The sequence below is a fragment of the Vigna angularis genome, chromosome 2, assembly GCF_016808095.1.
Source record: "Vigna angularis cultivar LongXiaoDou No.4 chromosome 2, ASM1680809v1, whole genome shotgun sequence".
NCBI lineage: Eukaryota > Viridiplantae > Streptophyta > Magnoliopsida > Fabales > Fabaceae > Vigna > Vigna angularis.
In genome coordinates, this window is record NC_068971.1 from 49,090,390 (window position 1) to 49,116,980 (window position 26,591).

At 35.2% G+C, this 26,591-nt stretch overlaps 3 protein-coding genes across 3 annotated transcripts; all 3 read right to left on the reverse strand.

Annotated features, from left to right (window-relative positions):
• Positions 1–230: 230 nt before the first annotated feature.
• On the reverse strand, positions 231–3,559 carry LOC108329612 (stachyose synthase-like). Its single transcript, NM_001329819.1, is given in 4 exon segments — positions 231–930; positions 1,001–1,368; positions 1,474–1,651; positions 1,758–3,559. Coding segments are annotated over 4 exon segments (2,574 nt in total). The 5' UTR covers positions 3,219–3,559; the 3' UTR covers positions 231–363.
• Positions 3,560–5,515: 1,956 nt separating this feature from the next.
• On the reverse strand, positions 5,516–7,123 carry LOC108327627 (glycine-rich cell wall structural protein). Its single transcript, XM_017561315.1, has one exon. The coding sequence runs from the start codon at positions 7,121–7,123 to the stop codon at positions 5,516–5,518; it is 1,608 nt and encodes a 535-aa protein (XP_017416804.1).
• Positions 7,124–9,256: 2,133 nt separating this feature from the next.
• Positions 9,257–26,330, reverse strand: LOC108329144 (uncharacterized). Its single transcript, XM_017563204.2, has 27 exons — positions 26,080–26,330; positions 25,688–25,753; positions 24,068–24,154; positions 23,880–23,936; positions 23,678–23,742; positions 23,261–23,430; positions 21,572–21,633; positions 21,352–21,435; positions 20,824–20,983; positions 20,286–20,401; positions 19,307–19,435; positions 18,896–18,967; positions 18,664–18,759; positions 18,501–18,578; positions 17,673–17,801; positions 15,083–15,259; positions 14,771–14,974; positions 14,572–14,685; positions 14,227–14,468; positions 13,574–13,619; positions 13,248–13,496; positions 12,867–13,097; positions 11,792–11,883; positions 10,479–10,707; positions 10,044–10,397; positions 9,837–9,910; positions 9,257–9,735 (listed from the first exon to the last, which is right to left on the reverse strand). Exons 1-27 carry the CDS (start codon positions 26,179–26,181, stop codon positions 9,630–9,632), a joined length of 3,591 nt encoding a protein of 1,196 aa, XP_017418693.2. The 5' UTR covers positions 26,182–26,330; the 3' UTR covers positions 9,257–9,629.
• Between the last annotated feature and the right edge of the window lie 261 nt (positions 26,331–26,591).

Consider the following 26,591-nt stretch of genomic DNA (forward strand, 5'->3'; position numbering starts at 1 on the left):
GAATCATAAACTCATTATTTTAAAAATCAATGCGCTCAAGTGTATTTACACATTTATGAAACATTTTCTCTGCTAAAATTACAATCACACCTTTAAATACAGTAGTAAACTGAGATGATGGAAAACAGGGCAGACAGAAAATATTGAAGACTAACGGAATCAAATTTATATTGCTTTTAAGTCTGATAATTAAAGCTTTTGTTGTAGTGAGGAGATTTCATCAATTCAAGTTTGTAATACGAACAACAGAACTATTATTACATTAAAACAAACTTGTTCACTCTTTACAACAACATTTTAAGGGCAACCACTTTATGTTACACAACATTGAAGCCTATGAACATAAGAAACACAAAATTAAACCTAGAAAAAAATTGCCAAATCAGAAACCCCGTCATTCTCTTCAATCCAAGCAAGGTTGAGAGTGAGTTTGCCATCAGGCAGCCACTGGAAAGCAGCATCAGAACCATTCAGTTGGAACTTCTTTGGAGATTGAGTCGAGTAAGCAAGGAATCTCCCACCACCCTTAACCTTAACTTTAACATCCTTCTCAATATACTCCAATTCTTGAATTGTGCCTCCACTGTTGAACATGTTTGTTAGCCCAATGGGTGCAAATTTTATGTTGCTACTACCTAGCTTTTCAACTGGGACAAAGTTATAAAGTTCAAAAGTGGATGGTTGAATAGTTAATTGCAGTGGTTCAGACACGGGGGTCATCAAATGCAGTACCTCAGCCTGATTGAGGTACACAACATACTCCTCTGCCTTACCCATATGTTCTGCTTCTTTCTTTTGATCCCATTCAACCTCAGTTACATGAACAGTGCATGATATTGCTTTGTAACACTCTGGGAAACCCTTAAATTTCTTCCCCTTTGGGTCCCAACCAGCCCCTTGACAGTTGAAAGCACCAATAACTCCTCCATACTATTAAATGAACAAAATTGTTGTTAGAAATACCTTATTGTATGTAAAAAATGCACAATGACACAAATACCTTATTGAAGTTCCAAATTTTGAGAACGGTTTTTTGGTCAAAGAGAGGGTTCCTGAAAAGGCAGTCTCTTGTTGGAAGGGGAAAATATATGCATTTGGGCACGGTACCATCAGGGAAGACAAGCTTCTTAATGAGATCAAAATCATGAGAGCCAACACTATCACTCACATAGACAGGACCACCACAAATAGCCCTTGAACCAGCATGAAATTTTGCACACTCATGATCCGATTGAAACATGTCCCAATCGGGTTGAATTATCTGTCCCATCCACAAGCTGTTGTAGGAACAGTGAATCATGTGCACCCCCTGTAACCAGAACACTCCCATTGGGTCCCCATTCGGATCTTGGAACCAAAAGTCATCCCCTGTAGCCAATTTTGTTTTCTTAAAATTCGTTTAATTTCATTTTCCTTGCATATCTTATGAATATAGCAATAAAATTCATCAAAAGTAAATAGAATAATGCTTACCAACTCTTCCAAAGGGAATTTGTTTGGTTCCAAGGAAGAAGAAATCGTTGCACTGTTGCATGCTAGCGATGATTCCACTTCCATTGAAATTCTTGATTATGGAGTTTGTCAACCCATCGTAATAAGCCTTGGCAATCTCCACTCTGCCTCCATATTCCTCGCATACGTATTCAAGACTCTGCATGTACAGTCAAAGTTAATGAGTAATTGATTAAAGAGTCATGCTAGAGAGTCAAAGTTAAAATAGACTAAAAATAGGAAAAATAAAGTAAAATAAAGCTCACGTGAATGACGTCAATTTTGACTCCAGTAACACCGGTTTGGGCAAGATAAGAGTGCATGGAATCGTAGAGATCATTAGCTTGATGAGGATGAACAAGCCCTATGGAACCTTCCACTATTTTATCCACTGCAAGATCCTTCATGGTCCCAACAAGACCAGGAGAGAGTTTGCATGGTATTATTTTCGAATCAAGATGTGTAGTTCCTGGCCTCACACCACCCCATCCGCCACAGAGCGCATGCCACACATAAACATCATCCAAACCTTTGAATTCAGTCCTCAAATCCGTTGTGAAGTCCTTCATCCCACCACACTCCGCTGCTTTGCAACAACACCCTCCACTTTCGTTGCTCTCCTTTCCCTTTCCCCCAAAGAGATCATCAATTTCCTCTCTCACCTTCACAATCATCAACTCTATCTCGGCCAAATCCGAACCCCCAGCTGAAATAGCTGCAGCTTGCTTCCCCAAATGCTCAGCTTCAATCCCCTTCGAAATCAACTCCTTTATCGTCTCCGGGTTGAAAGAAGGAGCATTAGGACCCAAGAGAAGACCCTTTTGGTATTTTCTAAACTTGTCACCTTCCTCAAACCTATGAAGCCTCGCAGTCATTTGTTCCCCACCAAGAACAAGATTCTTAGCATCCTCGTTGGGGTCCTCATCATCAAAATTCACACTTTGCCAACCGTCATCGATGACAACAAACCTCGGAGCCACGCCACCCTCACTGAAATCCTTAAGCCCATGCCAAACACCAACGGGGTTCACGGTTAAGTAAAACGCATCCCAAGTGCACCACCCGAATTTGTCAACAATTCTTGGCACCGTTTTCTCCTCCAACAACCTAAACGAGTCAAGGTGAACCCTGAGAGCACTGTAGGCCTCTCTCATCAGGTTGTAAGGGTTTTCAGCCACGTGGACGTATGCAATTGCACCGAAACTCGATGCTCTCACTTGAGTAGAACCACTCTCCGCGCAAATCTTAACATGATCATCAGAGCCAGGGTGAAGCGCCGACCTGAAGCTTTTTTCTATTATGGGAATGATTACGACATAGGATTCTGTTTCGGGGACTTCTATGAGGATCCACTGAGTTTCCATTTGTAAGTCTGAACCGGAATTTCCGACCCACTGGGTCGACCACCATGTTTTGAACCTGAAGATGCTGAGGAAGTTTCTACCTCTGAAACTTCCCAAGGAGTTTATCAATCTGTCGGAGGGTGAAACATGGGAGAATCCGAGGAAGCCACCTTTGTGCGACGCGGCAGTGACACGTTGAAGGATGGAAGATGGGGCATCACGAGGTACACAGATTGAGGAGAAGGAACTGAAAGTGACGTTCTCGGGTACGTGAGAGAGTAATACCACACCTTTCACGGTGAGTTTCCCGTCAGATAAGTCGAAAACCTTTTCCGATGGCTCCAGTCCTAACGTGGCATTCACTGGATCGTTCGGAGGAGCCATGGAGAATAAACAACGAACAACAAGAACAAAGAAGAACAGAGGACAAAACGATTCAAAACTATAAAGACAAAGACAATAAACCTTACTTTGAGAATTAGAGAAGAAAACTAGCTAACTAGTGGGATATGTATACCAATTTGGTGACTATTACCACTATGAAAGGAATGAAAAAGTGAAATTATAAGCAATGGATGGGAGATTACAGACACTCATTCATTTTATCGGTTATATTTATGGTAGGACAGGGAAAAAATGGAAGAGTGGAGGGTTATGAAAAGAAGAGAAAGAGACTTAAAACTTTTAGATGAAGATATGAAGAACATGAGTGATTAAGGCAAGTTGATGAACGTAGAGTGTCTCATGGTTAGTATATAGAGTACAGTAAGCAACATTTGATTTGAAGTGTGGCACCGAAAGAGGGAGTTCCAAAACTTGGATTGCATTAAGCAAAAACAGGTAGAGGCAGAGAATAGTAGCTGTAAGTGGGGTCGTTGGCAGTGGTGGAGTGTGACTTCAAACTTCTTGTCTAATCTCTCATCCCTTTTGTTTCCTTCTTCCAATGACTCATTTTCTCAACCGAATAACCTCTTTCATTCGTAACACTATTTATCTTGGAAGATGTTTTTTAACACCGAATTATTTAGTACACCTGCATCTACTTCTTATTGTCGGGTTTGGAATATTATCGCGAGTTTATAAATTACATTATTCATGATATAAATAACACATTAATAACACATGTGAATCAGTAAATATATAGAGTAAATTTGTTGTAATGGGAGTTTTTTTATAAGAAAATTGAGTGAGAAGATTAGTTTTGGTAATAGAAGTTGTTAATTATGCAGTAGTGCAAACTATATGCGATAGTTTAGATTTCTTAAAATTAATTAGATATAGAAAGCGGTTCTTTGACCAATCAATATCTATTGTAGTTAGAATTGATACTGGTGACAGAAATATAATAAATAATAAATATTTATATGTTTATAATACTCAGACATGTATAAAAATCGTTTTTTTATATTGATTGTACCTACAATAGTTATAGAAGTAGCATAGTGACAGAAATGTCATGTTGGAGAACTTTTTTATATATTGGCTAGATAGTTTTGTTATTTTGCCCTCAATTTACTTTTGCGTTTCACTTTCTCTCTTATGCTCTTCTTCACCTTGTCCTAAATTTTGTTTTTCACAGTTTTGCTTCTTTGTTTTCGTTACCAACTATTACTTGAATTTATAAAAAAAGGGATAAACTAAAAAATGTTCTTACTATAGGAGAACATATCCATTTGGTCAATAACTTTTACTTCTCTATAGTTTTTATTGTTTTCTATTACTAATTTACTTGTATATCATTTTTTATTAAAAGATTATCATTAATATGTATTAAAAGATTATTATTAATATGCATTCATATTTTAATCAATTACAATTGTGCATTTAAGAAATAAAAGATTTTTGTAATCAATCAATATTATTATGAGAATTGGAAATCGTTTACCCCTAACCATCACTCCAAATAGAAGTCATTTCATCTGGTATTACTTTAAACTAAAATTGGTAATATGTGCACCCCCACATCTTCAACTTGAAAGTCATCTAGGTCCTCACGACTTCTGCTTTGACCAATTGATTTGGAGGAAATTGTCTGCAAAGAACATGATTTCTTTGTACCATATCATGAGAACCCTGCACAACTTACCTATTTATGTAAGCTTTTTAAATTTGTCTAGTTTCATAATTTAGGTTTCAAATTTGCTTAGTTTTGTAAATTTGCCAAAAAGAACAATTATGGAATTTAATGAAAATATGCAACGTGTGGGACCAATAACCTATTTCGATAGGTGGCTCAGTTTCCCATTATGTAGTGGATCTTTATATATATATATAAGCAATATGATCTCTGGTAAATATAAAATTACACTGAGTTTATTTTTATGATCCAGATAGATCGATACAATATACATAACATTTTTGTCTAACATATCACAACATCACAACATGATTTTATTTCTCTTGTACATAAATACTAAAACCTTAATATTGAAAACTATAATTAACTATCATCATTATTATTATTATTATTATATATATATGAATAGTTATAGAACATCTATTATTCTTCTTTCAATTACTAGAATTATAATACCAATACTCTTATTGTAATATTTTTCTATTGAACCATTACTTATACTACCTCCCTGTTTAGCATCATTACTTATGTTTCTTATTCTATCAACATTATTACTTTCACCAATGCTTCATTATCTCTTCCATCACTATTTATGATACTTCCTCTACTTACTTCCACCATCATCAACACCACCATTGCTGCTACTGCTTCCACTTGTATCAACATTTCCACCTCCACTTGTTCCATTACTTATGTTATCTCCTTCACTTGCACTAATGCTTTCACTTCCTCCAACAGCACCGCCTACATTACCACCTCCGCTAGCATCACCACCAACACCTACACCACTTCTTACATCAGTACCTATATTACCTCCTCCACCTACTCCAACATTTCCACCTCCTCCTGCACCATCACCTGTGTTGCCTCCTCCCCCAACATTACCGCTTCCACCTGCACCTCCACCAACACTACCTCCTGCACCACCATTTATGCCACCTCTTCCACCTGCACCAACATTTCCACCTCCAGTAGCACCACCACCTATGTTTCCTCTTTCACCTCCTCCAAAATCACCAACTACATTACCTCCTCCACTTGCACTACCACTAACACCTACACCACCTCCTCCACCTACACCAACATTTCCACCCCCTCTTGCACCACCACCTATGTTGCCCCCTCCCCTTACATTACCACTTCCACCTCCAATAACACCACCCCCGACACCGACACCTATGTTACCTCTTGCACCTGCACCAACATTTCCAGCTCCAGCGGCACCACCATCTATACTACCTCCTCCACCTACACCAACATTTCCACCTCCTGCTGCACCAGCACCAATGTTGCCTCCTCCCTCGACATTACCGCTTCCACCTCCAACACCACCACCACCTATGTTACCTCTTCCACCTGCAGCAACATTTCCACCTCCGGCACCACTACCACTTGTGTTACCTCCTCCAACACCACCACCTACATTACCTCTTCCACTTGCACTACCACCAACACCTACACCACCCCCTCCACCTACACCAACATTTCCACCTCCTCCTGCCCCACCACCAATGTTGCTTCCTCCCCCAACATTACCGCTTCCACCTCCAACACCACCGCCACGTATGTTACATCTTCCACCTGCACCAACATTTCCACCTCCAGCGGCACCACCAACTGTGTTACCTCCTCCACCTACGGCAACACTTCCACCTCCTCCAACACCACCACCTACATTACCTCCTCCACTAGTACCACCACCAACACCTATACCAGCACCTATGCTACCTCTTCCACCTACTCCGACATTTTCACCTCCTCCCGCACCACCACCTATGTTGCCTCCTCCTCCAACATTACCGCTTCCACCTCCACCTCCACCAATACCACCTCCTACACCACCACCTATGCTACCTCCTCCACCTCCACTTGCACCAACATTTCCACCTCCAACAACACCACCACCCATGTTATCTCTTCCACCTATGCCAACACTTCCACCTCCTCCAACACCACCACCTACATTACCTCCTCCACTTGCACTATCACCAACTCCTACACCATCACCTACATTTCCTCCTCCACCGACACTTATGCTGCCTCCTTCACCAATTTTGGCTCCTCCCCCGATGCCTATATTGCTTCCCGTGCCGGTTCTTGCACTTCCAAAACCTCCATCTGCTGCTCGACCATTTCCAACACCACCAAAATGTTGAACTTTTCGCCCATCGACTGTCCCAGTGATTATTAAAACGAGTAAAATTATATGCATTATAACTTTACGTGAAAATATGGGAATATGAGAGTGATTGTGTTTGTTAGAAAAGAAAATATGAAGTTTGATTAAAGGTTGTAGTTGGAGGGGTAAGTTTCAGGGTATTTATAGCATGAGTTTGGAATAAGACGTTAATGATGTGGCTATTACCACTAAAGGTGCCCGAAATTTCTTCTTACCTTTATGAATATAATTGATGGCCACGCGTGGTATCTCTCATTGCACAAAGATTCTCAACCAGACTTAGTGCATCTGCCGCCACACCAAAAAGTACGTGTCATTACGCCCTTATCTATGCACGTATAGTTGCTTCTCCTTTATCTCTGCATAAATTTTTAACTCATTCTTTCATGCCCTTATTTCTCCACTATAAGCTTCAGCAAATTGCCAAATTAAACGTCAGCAAATTCTCCACTATATATCAGTTTTACGTTAATTCTCTTTCTACTGTATCATAAATTTTATTGTAAATTTCCATATATGATATCATCTTTAAAACCATTGATCAAAACATGTTTATTTCATCTATTTACTATGCAAACATATCATTACACAGGTAAATTAATTAGTCAAGATATAAAATGCTAATTTACTGCATTTCTAGTACACTTCTTAAATAATTTTTTTATTACCTTATTTTATTGTATTTTACTTTATTCATGTTTTTATTATGAAAAGGTTACAGAAATAAAATTGTGGTACAAATAACGAATCAACTATTGACGTAATGATTGTTTTATACTTTGGTTGGGACTATATCGTCCACTTCGTCTTATACGATACTGGAATAAGCATTGTAGGCACGGAACTGGAAGGTTCTAGGACCACCTCCAACTGGTATATCAACCCTACTCTCGACACCTGCAAACCAACAAAATGCAATGAAAAACAAGTGTCAACATTGACCTTAACAATAAAAGAAAATAGTTAAAAGCTTTGTAAAAGTAAGTTAGGAGCAAGACCTATTTTTCACTTCAATACAAAATGTATTGTCGATTTTATTGTTTATTATCAGAGTGGACATGCCTAATTAAGTTCGGAATAGAGACTCATGTTTGCAGTGTACGTAATTGTGTATGGTTTGATTAGTTTATTTATATAACAAATATATACATTTTTAGTTATTAAATTTGATATTATATTTTTAGTTTTTTCCACACAAAAAAAACTTTAAAATAAGATATTTATCTTTTTAATTTTGACCAGAAAATGACTACATGTTGCTTCTTCAAAGCAATGAAATTGATTAGACAAGTGGAGTGTAAAAAACATGTTCTCATTATAGATTTTGTGAACAGAGTGAATAGATTCCATCTTATTTAAGAAAATAAAATGGGCTAGGTGAATTAGGGAGTGTTCAAGTTATACTCTCATTATAAGTTTAAATTATTTTTGCATCTCTTCTATTTCCAAGGTAGTTATTTAAAAATAAAAATGTTTCATTAAAAAATTAATAATAGATTGTACAATTTGATAGATAGAAATAAATTGCTTCTTTTCATTAAATCACATACTCAAATAAAATATTATTATTAAAGAACTAAAATAATCAATACTCGTTACAGCATTTATTATGAGATTTTTATTTATCTTACATAAAATTTACTAAATTTTCCTACAATTTAACTTCATAGAAAAAATAAAATAAACCCTGCCCACACACCCCCCCCCCCCCCCCCCCCCCCCCCCCCCCCCGCCCCACTTTAATATTTTATTTGGTTATTAATGTTCCTAAAACAAAAAGTATTTTCTTTTTACCCCCCCCCCCCCCCCCCCCCCCCCCCCACTTTAATATTTTATTTGGTTATTAATGTTCCTAAAACAAAAAGTATTTTCTTTTTATAATGTATAAAAATATTTCAATAAATTTTTTTATAAGACTATTTTCATCTTAAACTTATAATCTTACAAAAAAATAATTAACACAAAAGATTACTTATAGTAAAAGTGGCGTCATTTAAAAACTCAGCGGGCAATCTCACATATTAGAATGTAAGTTTAGTCCTTTTAAATCCATTCATTCCATAAATCCATGTTTCCACCCCCGATCGTGACCAAAGTAGAACTAGATTGCAACACCATTCTATGTTTAACTGACACTAAAATATTTTCCTAAAATACGAAAAGTCATGCAGATAATTTTGGCTTCACTCACTGAACAGAACCATATGATAAACAAATTAGACAGTTCCAACGAGGGTCGAAACATTCGAGCTCGATACATTTGCTGAAAAAAATAAAATAACCAAAATTCAGAAGCAACAAATACAAGCTGCTTCAGCCAAAAAAAGACGTTTGCCAGTCAGCCAAAAAGTAAAATAATACTATTATACTAACAAAAAAAGAAAAAATTTAATATACACTCTATTTTGCATTTCCCCCTTCGGAATCATAAAGAAAAGCATCCGAACCTATCAGTGAACGTGAATGCTATTAAAGTAACCTAACTAAGACTCTAAATATCAGTTAAACTACGATATGCCTCAATGATCGGACAGGAGCTTTAATAAGTCTTCTTTCGCAACATTGGCTTCTTCACGTCTTTTCTTGAAGCCGCATTGAGTCCTGGAGTGGGTATGTCTACCGTGGCTTGATACAAATCCTTCAATCTTCATATAGTGATAGGGGAAGGAGATCAAAAAAGGATACATGACCATAGAAATTCAAAACTAGTTGTAGTTAAGGCGAAAAGGGACAATATCAATCTTACCTTGGCATGCTAATAAACAGTGAAATAACTAGGAATCCAACTATAAGAGGGAACACTGGTGCGGGAGTCAATTCCTGCATTGTATAAGAAATCAAAATTAAAAATATGTGCCGCACCATAGCAACATAAAAAAAAAACAGAAAATAGTTAACGACAAGCTTTGAAAAGCAAAGGCAGGCAAAAGAAAGAGAGGAGACAAGAAAAAACCTGTTTCAGTTGATCTTCGATCCTGTATACCAGAGGGCCCACATGGATTTGAACATTTTTTTCCAAGTCGACCTCAATGGTATCAGATTCAAACTTAAGCGAGCTTTGTGGGAGACCAGATTGAAGCTGTAGAAGGTGTCTTCCCTTTGATAAGCCCTTCACTTGGAAGAAGTTTGAAATTGGAAGGGGGAAGACTGATTCTATCTTGTTAAGGTCACTGGCTGACCTAATTTCTACCATCAGATGTTTACGTAGTTCATCTGTACCGTTTCCTTCAACGTGGCAACTTATAATTGTCATTTCCGGCTCCTCGAAAACTATAAAATCCAAACCCTTGATATCTTCGGTTCCAACCTGGGAACATCAACCAACAACCTTACTACAGGATCACAACAATGACAGCACAACTAAAACGGATAGCTACCGGAAACTAACCTTTACAGCAATTGAATCTGGAGATGCACGTTCTATATTAGAACTGCCTACAGCATCCCTTTTAGCCACTTTGACAACATAGACAGTATCAGGCTGTAGTCCTCTCAGACGATAATTTCCATTGGAATCTGTCACTGTTTCCTCAAAATAGCCTTTTGACTCTGACCGGGCTTCAACTGAAACTTCTCCTTTGGGTTGTCCGGACAACAAAGTGACAACACCAGTAGCACTGTAAGAGTTTATTTACTTCAGCATCTTCCAGAGTAATGTATGCCCAAGCAGAAAAGTGAAAGCACAGAAAAAGATAGAGAAGGCTATGGCATTTGCAATTGAATATAATTACTTGGTAATAAAATATATAAAAAAAGAAGTAACATGTCGATTCACAACTTGCCCTGCACTATGGTTGTATGTGATTACACTGATATTAGTTTTATATTGTCTGTCCTACTCACCAGCATAATTTATCTGTTTAAGTCCTTTCATATAAGGAAAACTGCATGTTTTACATCACCTTGCATTGATTTGCATCTGAAGTCTAATGTAATGTCGCGTAGAGCCTTACAATTAAATCATACACACATGATAGATAAGATTCAATCTACATAACACTTAAATCATGCATACTTGGAATAGATCTTTTAAATAAACTACCAATCAAATGGAATTCACGAAACAATTCAGCATTCAAGAAAAAAAAACATTTACTGTGCTTGCTACTTGAAGTATGTGCAAAATTCGGATTACTTAAAATAGGTTCAGTGGGACTGGCCTGACATGCAAAGTCAAAGAACGTATTTTGTGTAACTCTTTACCCAAATTCCACAATCAACAGACCTGCATCTGATTAGTGGGCATCCCAGGGCTTCAGAATAAAGTTCCTCACCTAAACTAGTAGTGGCCCCTCCCACAGTTCTTAAATAATGTCCTTGTTTTAAACAGTTTACAGTCCACATACATATACATACATACATATATATATATATATATATATATATATATATATATATATATATATATATATATATATATATGTCTCAAAATTATTCTAGTGTTTCAGTATAATTAGGCCTGTAATTATTGCAAAAATATCATATCAATAGAGAAATGGCAAATGAGATCAGATACATAAATCAGGAAAAGATATAAAAGCAAAAAGACATTCAAAGTTTAAGATAGTGTTGGACAATTGGTTTCAAATTTTCATTGATTTTAAAGAAAATGTTGGAACCACTATTCAAACAAAGCTCAAAATACTTATTGTTGCAATAAATGAAGGAAAGGGTAACTAAGGTGAAATGAAAAAGTGAAACCTGTAGGCTACACGCGTGGCCTGGAAAATAACTTCTCTGGACTCCCCTGCCCCAAGCTCTATTGCCTGTGCTGGAGGTGAGAAAGCATACTCCTAGAAAATAAGACGGTAATATAAACTGAATAAGGAAGTGGGCAAAGATGTAGGTTTCAGAAATGACCAGCATAATTTTAATCAACTTCTAAATATGCCTGATATTTACAAACACTGCATCTTCTTATTCTTAAGAGTGCTGAATAGCACACAAGCAGAAAATTACTCATAATTTAGAACAAGTATGACAAGGTGACCAATTCAATCTGAAAAAAAAAAAGCACATGAAGATTCTAGATAAGCAAAAAAATTATCAAACATGACAATGATGCACAGATACAATGGGTGAGTATCAGATATCATACAAGCCTAGTATGGTGATATAGGAAGCAATGCATGTGGGATACAGATTCAGAACTGTATAAAAAATCATGAAGCATAACAAAAACATAATTCCATCCTTCAAATCCAAATTAAGAATATTGGATGTAATGGGCTTAGACCCATCTCTTTGATTTTTTTCTATTTATAAATGCATGACCCTATGTGCTTTATACACATTAGGGACTCAGCCTATGTCTCTCTCTTTTATTTTAACAAAGACCATGCTTGTTCGATCTTACAAAAATATTATAAAGTGTTACCTATTACAAAAATCTCATTCCCTTCTTGAGCATTATCCTTAAAGAGGATAAGCTCTGTTTTCTAGTTCAATGAGACAAGGTTCCTGGGTTCCATCTTGTATGCATCTGTCTCACTAACTGAATTAGACTTCCACAGCTTTTTTTAAAGGGTTTGATATTTCACAAATACATATTAATGAAGTATCCAAGAGAACTGGTATATGAATACAAAAACAAAACGCAATAATTTAGTCAGGGATATTTTGGATTCATAATAAAATCAAGTATATCGTTAACTACAAGTGCAGCAACACGTGAACTATAGTTGATTGATTAAAAGTTGCATGTGAAGGACATGACAAGTAGTAGAATACAACAACATAACAATTATGTCCAGTACTCCAGCTACAGTATTATTACCTTTAAAACAGGACGTAAATAGAACATTCCAGGAAACAAATTATCAAACTGGAATGTCCCTCCAGTCCCTGATACCGAGTTGTTTCTATAACCATTGTCACCACTCAAAGATAACAAAACAGAAGGAATGGGCTCTTCAGCATCATCTTTGTGATGTATGTGTACTAAAATTTGACTAAGCTTCTGACAAGTAAAGGAATGAGGCGCAACTTGTTTTAAATGATATCCAGGCTGCAAGTATAAACAGAAACAATAATCAAACAATGTAAGAAACCAAGAAGGCAATAGAAACACCACAGATAAGAGAAACTGAATCTATTCTAGTATATTTTTTAAATAAAGCACTAATTTTACTTAGTTTGTTCAGAGAAAAGAGACTACCTTTGAAGCCTCGACATTGTAACCGATATCATTGTGCAGAGGTCCTGCCACATAGGAACCATCAGTACCAGTGGTTGTTTCAAGAACTAGTTCGCCATTTTTAAGTGCAGTAATGCTGCTGTCTCCAGCAGCAAAAACTCTGATATGGACGCCAGAAAGAGGAGGTGAAACTGATCCTTCAATGTATGCACCCACTTCACAAGAAAATGTAGGAATATAAGCTTGACAATTATCATCTGTCACTGATACCTACGAACAAGAATTTTGCAAATAAAACTCAGTTAGTCACATAAAATCATCAGTAGAAAAAGTAATTTGATGCTTACTTGATGTTCTCTAGGATAAAATAAAAGTTTCTTCTGCCCATCATTCCTGTAACCAAAAAAGAACAAGTCAATGGTATCAATTGGGTAGATAGTAGTGCTTGAATAAGTTTGATTTCAAAACCTACAGAGAGGAGGAAAGGGATAGGAAGGAGAAATGAAATGAGTAATTAAAGTATTAAAAAAAACAAGAAAACTAGACGCAACTTCCCAGAATCACAGAATTATGTGCATTATATACACAATACACTAATAAACACCATGAAATCATAAAAAAAGGTAAGTTAATTTAAGTGTTTAACCTTAGAGAAAAACTGAACACATACAAAACAATTTTAAGATTTATCATTTCTTTTCCAAGATATTGGATGTGACTACATAAATTAAAAATGGTAAAAAAGAAAGCTTTTGAAATAGTTTGAAAGGAATTAGCAGTTAGCATAAAATGGTATAAATCCATTTTAATGTATTATTTTACAAGCAGTACACAGTAAATCCTTTCAGGATAAATAGGTAAAGATGTAATGAGACAGTTGCTAATATGTATTCACGATTTTCTTTCTTGATCCAATCTGCTTTCTACACAAGCCATTAAAACTATAATAGACATTTCATTGAAATTGTTTGAACAACCAGTTAGATTAATATATATGTACCTAGAGTCCCAAGGAACAAAGGTAAGCTTTTCTTCTAGATTGGCCCAAACAGAATACTCAAATATAGCAGTTTCTGTTTGATCTTTCCCATGGGACTTCAGTGTGGCTGTGGTATAATCAATAACACCAGCTCCCTCATGTTTAATATCAACAACTATTTTCTCAGGCAATGCATCAAGTGAGCCAGACTGCACATTTATCTGTCCTTTGAGAAGATACTTTTCTCCAGTAAGGTGAATAGGCTACAAAAAAAGAAAATTTTGGAAGAAAATCCTCAAAAGAAACAAATATAATAATACATAAAAAACTGAACAACGTAATCATGGATATTTGAATGTTCCATACTGATTGAGTAGCTGTATTAATTTTCACCGATGAACTCCCAAAGAAGATACACGAGTTAACAAAACTAAATTCATGTACACCAGGATGTTCAACACATATATGCTGGGAACCTTTCTGCAGACAAGACAAAAAGAACAGAAATGAATTTTGATGAAGCTTCAACTTAATGGCATCTTTGGATGTGCTATATTTGTTGTACCTGAATTTTCAAATTCACAATTGACCCATCTGGTTGAGTCAGGTAACCATCAACATTGTGAGTCGAGATAACATTGACCCAGTAGCCTTTTTGAACAAAAAGGATTCCTTCTACGTCTTCAGCACCAACATTTACATCTATGAAGTTCTGTTCCCAGCACCAATTATCTTTCAATGTGACCGATTCAGGGGAACTGTGTTTGACCTAAACCAAATATTATTACAGTGGCCAAAACACACATAACTCAGAACTTTCCAGAAAAAACTGACATTGGACCAAAAATAAAATGGGAAAGCCAAAAAAAATATCAACCTCAAGCCTGTATTTTCCAGGAATAACATTTGAAAACTGAAATTCACTACTCTCAGTGGTCAAGCTAATTGCTTTTCTCTCTCCATTATGTTTCTCAACTTGTCTCACCAGGGTAACATGTACAAATGGACCACATTTCTCCTTGCAGGATACAGCACCATGAATATTGACCAGAGCCTACAATCATAAGGAACATAATCAGAATAGAACAATATAAAATATGTGCCTCTATCCTGGTCTTTGTGGGGACAAGGTCAAAAGGATTCCTAAAGAAAATAAAGAAAAATATATTTAGAGGAACCAAAGAATAACTCAACAGTAAGGAAAATCTGTACATAAATAAATAAAATCCAAGTTAAAAAATCTATTCCATTATGCTGAGATTCCATATCAACAATATGGCCAGAATATAATAAAAACTTGGACAATTCTCTTCTCAAAGGTAAGAGCTACCTGGCCACATGGCTTTCTTGGTATAAATTAAAAAGAAAATTCTACAGTCTCCATATTCATGATGAATGGTTCAGAATATGAACGGGGTGATCAAATTTCACATCAACAATAGATATTACTAATGATTGGATCCCTTTGGCTGCTTCTATTGATTTTACATTTACAGCACACAATCAGACACAGTTTTTCCAATATGTAATAAATATAGGCCTAAGATGACATTTCATTCTTTGTTGCTTGTTAAAATTATGATTGTTATTGTATTGTACAGCTTTCATAAAGCTGCTTTCTGGGTGTATGTACCTAGCCTAAGGAGAATGTAAAGCTTATGAAAGCTTAAACAACACTCACCTCAGGAGCTAGGTCTTATGATCGAGTTAGGCACCCAAATTCAAGTTAATCTTAAGTTGTGTTTGGATAGAGTTCTGATATACCATGAAACAAATTAGTTTAATGTCCATCCACTGTAAAACCTAGATTTTGGATAATTATACAAGAAATTCAATTTTATAAATATATCTCCTATCTTCTTTGCTTACAAATCTTTTACAACCATTACATCACATTCACACATCATACTACCCTCATTGACAGCAATACCATAGACCCACATCTAACCACAAAAAAACATCATTGAGAATCATGTGAAATTCATCAATGTGAAACATACTAATATTGCTTAACCATATAAGATTGATCTTCTCATGATAAACTATATCCAAGTTGATGAGTTGAACCATAAGATTGTGCACTTCTACGGTATTCTTTACCCTCTCCAAGTTTGGTTCACCTCTAGATTGTGTATTCAACGGATCATGTGGGATCATCAGTGAATATCAAAACTTGCAGTAGCACAATGCTTTTCTGTATTTCCTGTTTGACTGTTAATGAGTTAGGTTCATAACCTAATATTATTGTCGAAGAGTCCACATCAACTAGAGATAAGTCCAGTTATCTTACCTTACAAGTCAGTAGTGTTGTAGGATTGCCTGGAACTTAAATTCCACATTCTTAAAATGAGAGCCTATCTTAGTTAGGTTTATTGGGTCTCACGTCACTCACTATAGGGTTTCCCTCTAATCTCACACACGAGGGTGTTGAAATACCCATATCAACTAAGAATAAGGCCAAATGATAATATCTAAGTTGTTCCAAACCTCACCTTATAATATAGGCTTAACTTTTACTTTCTCAAAAATTATAATCTGCAAACTTTTAGGCCCAAAAAAATCCAATACCTCCATTCTTTCTTTCTTTTTGGGTAAGTAATTTTTACTGCTCCCCTTTTACTTTAAAAAAACTTTAATGCGCCCTCTTTTTTGTTTCATTTACCACCCAAACTAAACCCAAAGCACCTCTGTAACAACCCCCTTTTGCCACCCAAAATAAACCTATGCACTTCTCATATAACCCTCTTTTACCATTCAAAAAACCTGTTACCTCTCATAAAACCCCCTTTTACCACCCAAGATAAATCCCTGAGAACCCTTGTTACAGTCCCTCTTTTTATCTTACCAAATAGCTTCCCAAAAGTCACCTTTGAGCAAACCACAACAAATTGACGATTAATTTGTGCCCCTTGTTTAGTTACATTTAGGTCATTATGAAAGATAATTAAATAAATAGAAAGATATGTAAAATAATTCCAAATGGCAACCAATAAATGGAGACACGTCAGGAGGGTTTTAAAACATGTTTTAAAGGAGGGGCATAGAGGCAATTACCTCCTTAATTTTCCTCTTTTATTTTTTCAGTTTCAACTGTCTCTTCCAATACTCTTCTTATACATGTCAACACTCCCTCTTTTCCCTTTTGTTTCAATATTACACTCGCTTTCATCTCTTTCATAATTCTGTAGGATCTTACAAATACTCCATTGCTCCCAACCATTCTTTTCATAATTTTGCAAGATCTTACAAATCGTGTTACAATCTCTTGATTAAAAATATACATTTACTTACTTTCATGATCTTGTATAAGATCTCAATTTTGACCACCATGACTACAATATAGAACTTTAATTTTTATTCCCTCAATAGAATTCAGCATGCATAATGCAGGAAAAACTGAAGGAAAAAAGAAGAAAGAACTAAGAAGAATACAAGATAACCTATAGCTAATAGGGGTGAAAAATTACTTGTGAAAATTCAATATTCAACAGGGGACTTTTGACCACAACATCGATGTAAGATGGAGTAAACATGAGTCCACCAGCATTCTCAGGAGTTGCAGCAATGGCTGACAAACGATATTCCCCGGGAAGAACCTAGACATAAAGCAAACAATCTGTATATCACTAATGAGAAATGAACAATAAAATTTTAGCAGATGCTCTACAAACATCATTAAAGAAAAAAGCAATAAAATTATATTTTAACAATAATTCAAAACATGATCTGGACAGTAGCTATGAACCATCTTCAAACACAAAAGTTCTCCGATGAACTGCAGATGCTGAAAATTGGCCTTTTTTGATATTTCAACAAAAAATATTCAATATAAAATACTGCACATCTAAATCAAATCCCTTAATAACACTACAGCTGTTCAAACAAAAGGCTACCTGAGAAAAATTATAACATAGGCTTTGAAGCTACAACAAGTTCCAATTTTTGCTAATGTAAGGTTAAGGCATTTTGGGACCCCAAATTCAATTCATAAAAGAACTAGCAACACCAAAAATAAAAGTGTCACAAATTTAATAGTTTAAAGGTTAGAACTTTCCTCTCGATGCTTGCCACCAACAGAACAAAAAGGACAATAAAATTAGATAGATTTGATGGTAACATGCTGCTTATTAAAAAGCTAACATTCCAGAGCATAAGGTTGAATCTGTTATTTAAAATCCAAATACACCACCTCTTCTCTTTCTGCATAAGTTACTTGTATTCATATTATATTAAGACACTGTTAACATTCGAAAAGGAAAAAAACTTATTGATTTATTATCACCAAGCTAACATACCTCAAAGCAGAAGTTTCCATTTTCATCTGTTTGCTTCTTTTGTGGTTTCACATTATCAGGTCCATGAGTCAAAGCTACCTAGTAGTACAGTTATCAAAAGATCAACTTTAACTTTAACATGAAAAATGTTACTATAAAAAGTACATGTAGACAATATGTATACCTTTGCTTTCAGTCCACCATTAGCCATCCTAACCAAACCACAGAGATTGTATGAAATGGCATTGATGTCTTCTATTGAAGCCATATTTGGCAATACCTGCGTAAGCAAACAAACTTTAAAACAAGAGACATGCACAGCAGCCTTTTTACACCATCTACGAATTTTCATCATCCTACTAAGAGAGAAGTATAATAAACTCAAATTCTAATGAAATTGTCATAATATGTTTTACCATATAATTCTCCAAATTCTTGAATTTGTAATGCTCCTTTTTGGCTTCTATGGTATAGTGCTTGGATGTAACCTAATAAATATAACATAGAAAAGAAAGAGTTAAACAAAAATGTAAATGTAAACGTAGAGGAAACTACAATAAACTGAAAGATATTATCAGCACAGTCTAAAATAAGATTAAAATAAACAGAAGGAAAAAGTACGCTGAGCTAAGCTCTAATTGATATCCACAATCCAGGTAGATTGAAAAACCTTACTCAAATTGATAGAAAAAACAAACTCAACAAATAAACAAGACAATACACCCGGTGTATCTTGTCACAATAGAAGTGTCTTAAGCTAAAACAAAATAGAATCTCTTGCCAATGAACAACCTAACTGCATCATTTACCCACATTAATACCAATACCTGATCAAGTTTGTAATATCCTTGATTATCAGTAATAGACCTTTCATGACCATCAACTATGATTTTAACACCCTCCACTCCCATGCCATTTCCATCAACCACACGGCCTCCAACAGAAAATCCAGTTACCTGAGAGAATTAACATTTATAGCACATACTTGAGAGCAAAATAGCATACACATAACCCCAATGATAGATCGATATCAGTAAAATTACAGTGCAATTGCTATGACTGAACCAAACTTTTTTCAACATACAAAATGGGAAATATTTATAACTTTTCAAAACACGCATCTATATTTGGTACCAAGATCTTTTGCAATTCCAATCTTAATTTTTGCAATTTCTTCTGGAAATTTTTATGTCTATTTTCCACTGTAAGATTTACTTCTAATTTTTAATAAATTGTGATAACAAAAAATATATGCAACTAGCAGCAAAAAGTTTTCCTTCCATCAGCATTTGCAGCCGCTAACAAAAGATCATCATCACCCAACAGTTAACTGTTTCGGTCAACATGGACTAAGCTATCCTTGGTTAATTTGATGCCAAATTTTCAAAAAATAAAGTATAATCACCATCGTCATCATTTGTACTTCACTTAAATAATAGGACGTTCTGAAAGGGGGACCTTATTCAAAATTTTAAAAAATGGATATGCACTAGATGAATATGCAGAGCTTAGCTAGCATGCCTATGAACCTGATGGCATATGTTCAATAACACAACAATTATGTGGAAAGAGGAGTGAAAAAGCAGTTATTTTTTAAAAGATTTTTTGGAAATACTGAAACATAATCTAGCATTTACATTTCATTTATGAAAATTTCACAAGGCATGCAGTCGTGAACTGAATTGTAATACATAATTCAATCTTTTTATTTACCCCACATTGATAGCACTAGTATTTTTCTGAATGCCGCAGGAAAGAAAAAGTGGTGCTGGTTAGCGTATTAAACATTTTATCCATATAGTCTACCTGAAATTTTTGAGGCACGGTTACATGCTGATGCTTGACATTAACTGAGACGCTGGGTGGCGAAACATCAAATACCTTATTTTCACCTTTATAGTATGGAACAAGTTCGTAACTCCCTGTATGTTGATAAAAAAAAGTGCAAGCACTAAATTAAGCAAAATAGGTTCTAGCAGCATGTAATAGGAATTTTCAAGCAAAGCAAGAACATAATACGCCAAAAAGGAATAGAAACTGTAGAATAAGTACAAGAAATATTTTGGAGTGAAATTTAATATGATCAATAACCAGGAGATTAATTGTCGTATGTATGTTAAGGGTGAAGTTCCAGGTATTTTGAAAACACAGTTGCATACATAGAATTGCAAGTCATCAGTGTTTGTTTAAAAATTAAATGCACAACCTACAAACAAGCTGACAAAAACACACCAAGAAAGAATATTCCTTTTCATCAAAGTATAGGCACCATAAATACAACACTCCCTATGGAAAACACCAAGAGGGAGTATATGACAGAATAAGAACGGAAATGTGTAATTACCACAAGGTATTGAATTGAATGTGAACTTTCCATCAGCATCTGATGCAGCATGACAGAGAGCTCTTTCTTGTCGTGGGCCAGTAGCAGTGCCTTGCAAACATTCTACCTCAGAAACATCATCTGAATATAAGAAAATATGGACTCCAACAATCGGATTTCCCTGGAGACAGAAGAACCAAATTGGAAGGCATATATACATGATTGAGAAAGGTTTCAATTAAACTGTCAAGTTATAAACCACGTCAAACAATTTTGGAAATAAAAACTGATTAAGAACATAAACATCCTTCAACACTCATAAAAATGTGAACAGATGAAGCAAGCGATGTAAACAAGAATTTATGTTTAGTTCTGTGTCACAGACGCAGTCACAAAGTGGGAGAAGGCTTTGTTGGTATTGTTATGGTATGTTATTGAAATACATAAATCTTTTCACTATTATAACATAATTTTACGATGAAAATTATATAACAATTACAAAAGGGAAGTGCAATTTTGAAAATGACTTGTCCCTTCAACAAACATTACCTGAGCAACAACAAATCCACTGATACTATATCCAGGGACAAAGAAAATATCATCAACTACCCCATTTCCAAAGCCCAATTCAATCTGTAAGAAACACAATATCGGAAAAATAGTAAGCACAACATCCTAGCTCATTAAATGTATCATAAGAATAAAATGTGACACCCAAGAAATGGGTATGAACACAAGGAAAACACTGAAAGCAAATACAATATCCAACCTGTGTGGAACCTTTAACTTCAACTTCCATATCAGGATTTGAAGCACGTAGTGTATATTTTCCTGCAATCACATCAAGAGTGTTGCCCATTAGTTTGAACAATTTGGAGATGAAGAATAGAAAATAATGAAACAATACTGAGAACAATTGATTTAGAACAAAACCGACGGACAGGTAAATTGGACTCTCTGGTCACGCAGTACCATTACTTGAGCGAAAAGAGAATTTTATTTTAAGAATTCGCTCCAAGAGAATCCAAGGATATATTAATCACTCTTTTATTATTGTTTAATTTTGGATCAACAAAAATTCATTTTTTATTTAAAATTGTTAATGATCTAACAATTCATTACCCGTGTAATTTAATTACCTAACCCAAACTGAGCATTTGAAATTTAATAAATATAGTTTATTTATCCAAACAAAGCATTTTGAAAATATAAGGAATTTAAATCAGATCAGCTCAAATTTCATGCATTTCAAATTCCCTTAAATTTTAAAATTATCAATCCAAACAGAAGGTTAAGGTATTGCAAGTGGCTTCTCTCGGACAATTCATAAATTTGCTAACCGAACTTGCAACAAGTGTAACACTTCTCCTTGTGTCAAATCAGGTAATCAATTTCCAACTAAATGCTAATATATCTCCTTATTCATTATTGCACAATCATTTGAATATAGGTTTGAATTGATGGGAGTATTTAGAAATACAAATTGCCTTACTTATCTTATAGAGCAAATTTGTGATGTATTTGTGTTGAGACATGAAAATACCCTTCCAAAAGGGAGACACTACAATTCACAGAAAATGTTTTAGCCTCCCAAGTTTTTATGTCCTAAACTCCTTTGCCAGATGTTGACTCAAGATTTGTTCCTTCCAATCTCATCACTGATAACAATAGTATCACCCACTTATACTAAGAATCCAATTATTTCCTTTAAAGCTATAGGATCAAGTTTTCCCGTCTTAATCAAGGACAAACAAGACACCCAAAGTGATCTGTCGTGGAAGTTTTAGAAGTGGACAAAATAGGATATAGAAAAGAAAACGTAGGACTCTTATATCTCAAGACTCTTATATCTCATTAGTATTTCTTGTAATAAACCTATACAAATCAACTATGGTGTATAATAACACAAATTCAACAGCTTTGTGCCTCTCCTTTGTGTCTTTTAAGGCAACAAAAAGATAAGTACTTCCGTAAACATGATGTCTAAGGTACTTAGTAATAATCATTAAATGCTCCATTTCCAACACCACTCATTTCAAAGTGCCGAAAGAGATAATTTTTATACATTAAACCTAATTACTCAACTAAACTTTCATTCCACTTTTTTGGATTCAAAATAATTCTGAGCACATAATATTGATTAGACAATCTCATTCACCACCAGCTCATCTGGTCCTTGACTACTTCTTCACCAATGGTGCCCACCTCCAGTGGAATCATACTTTTTGTGTGGAAATTTGAAACCAATTCTGCTTATCAGTAAACCGTTTATATTTTTAACACAACCATATGTTCATGCCACGCAAATATTAATCCTATATAGATGAATATTGGACAACTACTTATATACATATATATGTAGTAATAATTTCAATTAGTGAAAGGCTCCCTACATAATAAAAGAACTGAAAGCTAATAACTTTCCAACCAAAGTAAACATAAACAGAGACTCCCCTACCTGGAATGATGTTTGTAAACAAGTAACTCCCTGATGATGAAGTTAAGACGGACGAGAGCAGATCCCCAGAAAGGGACAATAGGTCAACTTTTACATTTGATGGGCCTCCATTTTTTATTGAACAGCTTTCTCCCCCTACAGCTCCCACAACTCTACCAGATATAGTGAACCTAAAATATACAAAACTTTGAAGGTAATTTCAAAATTTAGAGCATAAGCAAGCATGGCATGCACAGGACATACAACAATAACCATAGCCTAATTCAACTAGAAAATTGTCACATAGATCATGACATCATCAGGCAGAGTTAAAACTAAATCCTCAAGGATATCATTCAACCTGACACTCCTTTCATTTTTAATAATATGCTCCAAAAAATAACCATGTGAAGTTAAGAAATCAGAATAATAGCCTACCCAGTGAAACGAAAATTTATATCTTCATTTCCATTGCAACCATTATTGTCAACCACCACAGGAACCTGTAGGACAAGAGGGGGGAAACAAGTAACTGCCAGAATCATAAAAAAAATCTCATACTACAGCAAGATGGAGAGAGAGAGAGAGAGAGAGAGAGAGAGTGATCATGCATGCAGATAATAACTTATAAATAACTAACCTTTTCCGGATCCCATGTCCATCCTGGAGGTCCATTAATTTTAATTACAAAGGAACCCTGTGATGAAAATAATAGCATTGAGAAGAACTGAATAATGAATAAGCCTCTATGGCATAGATTTGTCATTTTTATGTTGACAGAAGTTGCCCTAACATGCCTAAATGTGTACAAATTATAGTAAATTTTACCTTGTCATATACTGGAATAAAATAGTATCCATTTGGAGCGCATTGTGTTCTATCCTTTACCAGTCCATCCACAGTTTGAAGCTCAACCTACAATAAATGGATCAATTAAATGTTGTTGGGTACAAATTGAAATGAATACTTGGATGAGCAACACCACATCCTTTTCCCAATAATAGTGTAGTATTATAGCAAAAAGGACACGATGGGACTTTTTTATAAATGTCTTGTTTTACTATAACAAGCAACTGAAGACAGTAAAATCATTACAGCTATTGAACAAAATAATTAGTTAAAATCAAATGGGATCAGTGGTAGAGTAAAGGGGGCATTTGAAAGAATTTATGAGAAGCTTATTGGAGTTTATGAAAATGGCATATGACTCTTATACACTCTCTTATATTTTTATAGCTTATTCCAGTAAGATTCAGTGCCAATCCGATGACATAAGACCTTGTGTAATAAGAGCTAATCGAATAACACTTTGGCTCAGTTTAAAACAAACTTCTGCATAAATGCCTACCTAGTCAAATCTATGCCATAAGCCCTGGTTTACTTAAATGTTAGTGAACAAGTACCTAGGTCTTGTATGAATAAACATCTAAGCAAACGCTTATCCAGGAAGAAAAATGGAAAAGTAAAATAAATTAAATGTTTCCCATGAGTTAAAATCAATTTGTGCACTCAACTTTCATAAAAGCTGCCTAATTCAACCTTTCCAAAAGCTGAAGTAAAAATATAATTATTATTTTCTCCTCTAAGAACTTCAGAATAAGACAAATCTTAGGATATTTGGCTATATTGATAATGATTTCATAAACTCTTTGAATCTTCAATATGGTCTGAACCGTCATATTTTGTGTTTTCCTCTTTCTTAACCTGTTTTACAGTCTTGACATCCTCCTTGTTACACAGACTTCTCCTAATGATGGTGTCCGACGTGTAGTCATCTCCTCTGGCCACTAATGCATAAATACCAATGATGGCGTCCTTAACACCTTTTTCATGATCCCAATCCTTGCTCAACTATAGGAGAGGACTCCCTTTGTAGAGGGTTTAGCAAGGTTTAGAACAAATACTCTAGTTCACTAAAGTTTGATAGAATACATGTTGCCGTCATGGCAAAAAGGATTATTTTGAAAATGGTATCCAAATTCCAGTCTTTATGCAAGGGTCGCTGAAGAAGATGACCACCTCAAAAACCATCTTTGGGAGAAGTTTGCATAACAAGGGGATGCCAAGCTATATCTCAACTTCAAGAAGATGACACCGCCAAACATAGCTTTGGAGATTACAAGAAATTTATGCAAGCGCTGTCAATATACCCAAATATCACGAGGTTTTTCTTATTCTGCTTTCTATGGTTGTATATTGTAAGGATAGCTTATCAGTAATACTATTTTCTTTTTCAATTTTGTAGTGGATATTACCAATGGAAAAACATAAATTGCTACTAAGATAGTTGAACCTAGAAAAAAGTGGTAGAAGAGAAAGGAATTGGATATTGAAGGAGGCATGAAAGGAATTGCTTACAATAAAAGTTTGAGTTCCTTCCACTTTTCAAACATTTTGTAAGGGAAAATTATTCGTTTCGTAAGAGTCAGGCGGATTACACGCACTTACCGTGACATCGGAATAGTCCAACTTGGTATCAGATTGTTTTCTCGATTTTACCAACGATGAGCTCGCCTGCGATGACCAGACTTTGTAAGAAACAATAAACATCGAGTGAATATTACAAAAAAGAGGCGAAAAAAAAGTAAACATCATGCTAAAATAAACATGCGATTTCACCAGAGATAGATATGAAAGAAAAAAAACAGAAATCACAGACGCATAGTGAGTTAAAGCACAAATTTCAGATCCGTGCACTTGCTTTCCCAATCCAAATGCTTGAAAATCAATATCGCAGCTTCTGAGCATCGATAGTAATACAAATCATGACTAAATCGGAGTTTCAATTCTTCCAATGCGTTTTTCACTGCATAGGCTAATAGAATTGCGCATTACTTTACCTCGACAAAACCACCGCAGCCATAGATGGAATCAGCAGAAGCAGCTGAAATCCAACAAGTTGCGATGAATAGTAAGCGTAGAAAAGCATCTCCGATCGTCATTACGGATCTGATGCTCGGCGATGAATTCAACCTAAGCTAGAGGAACAGATCTGGAGAATCATACGAATATGTGTATTTATTTATTTAATGGAGCCACAGCCACTTCACTCTCAGCTCCGAGAGGGTTTATGGGATTTTAGAACAAACAAAAAAAACCCATAGGGACCAAAGTAACAAATATTTTCAACCATCAAAAAACAATTTGAAGTGATAGTTAATTTTGAGAAAAAGAAATATATTTAAGAATTATTTATTGTATTTAAAATAATAATTTTTGTGAACTCTTTTTTTTTTAACATTTTTTAATAATATAAGTTGAGATATTTTGTAACTAATCAAAAAATATAAATATTCCGAGTTTTTTTAATATACCTAGTAATTGAGAAATATTTTTCTTCTGAATGCAAATA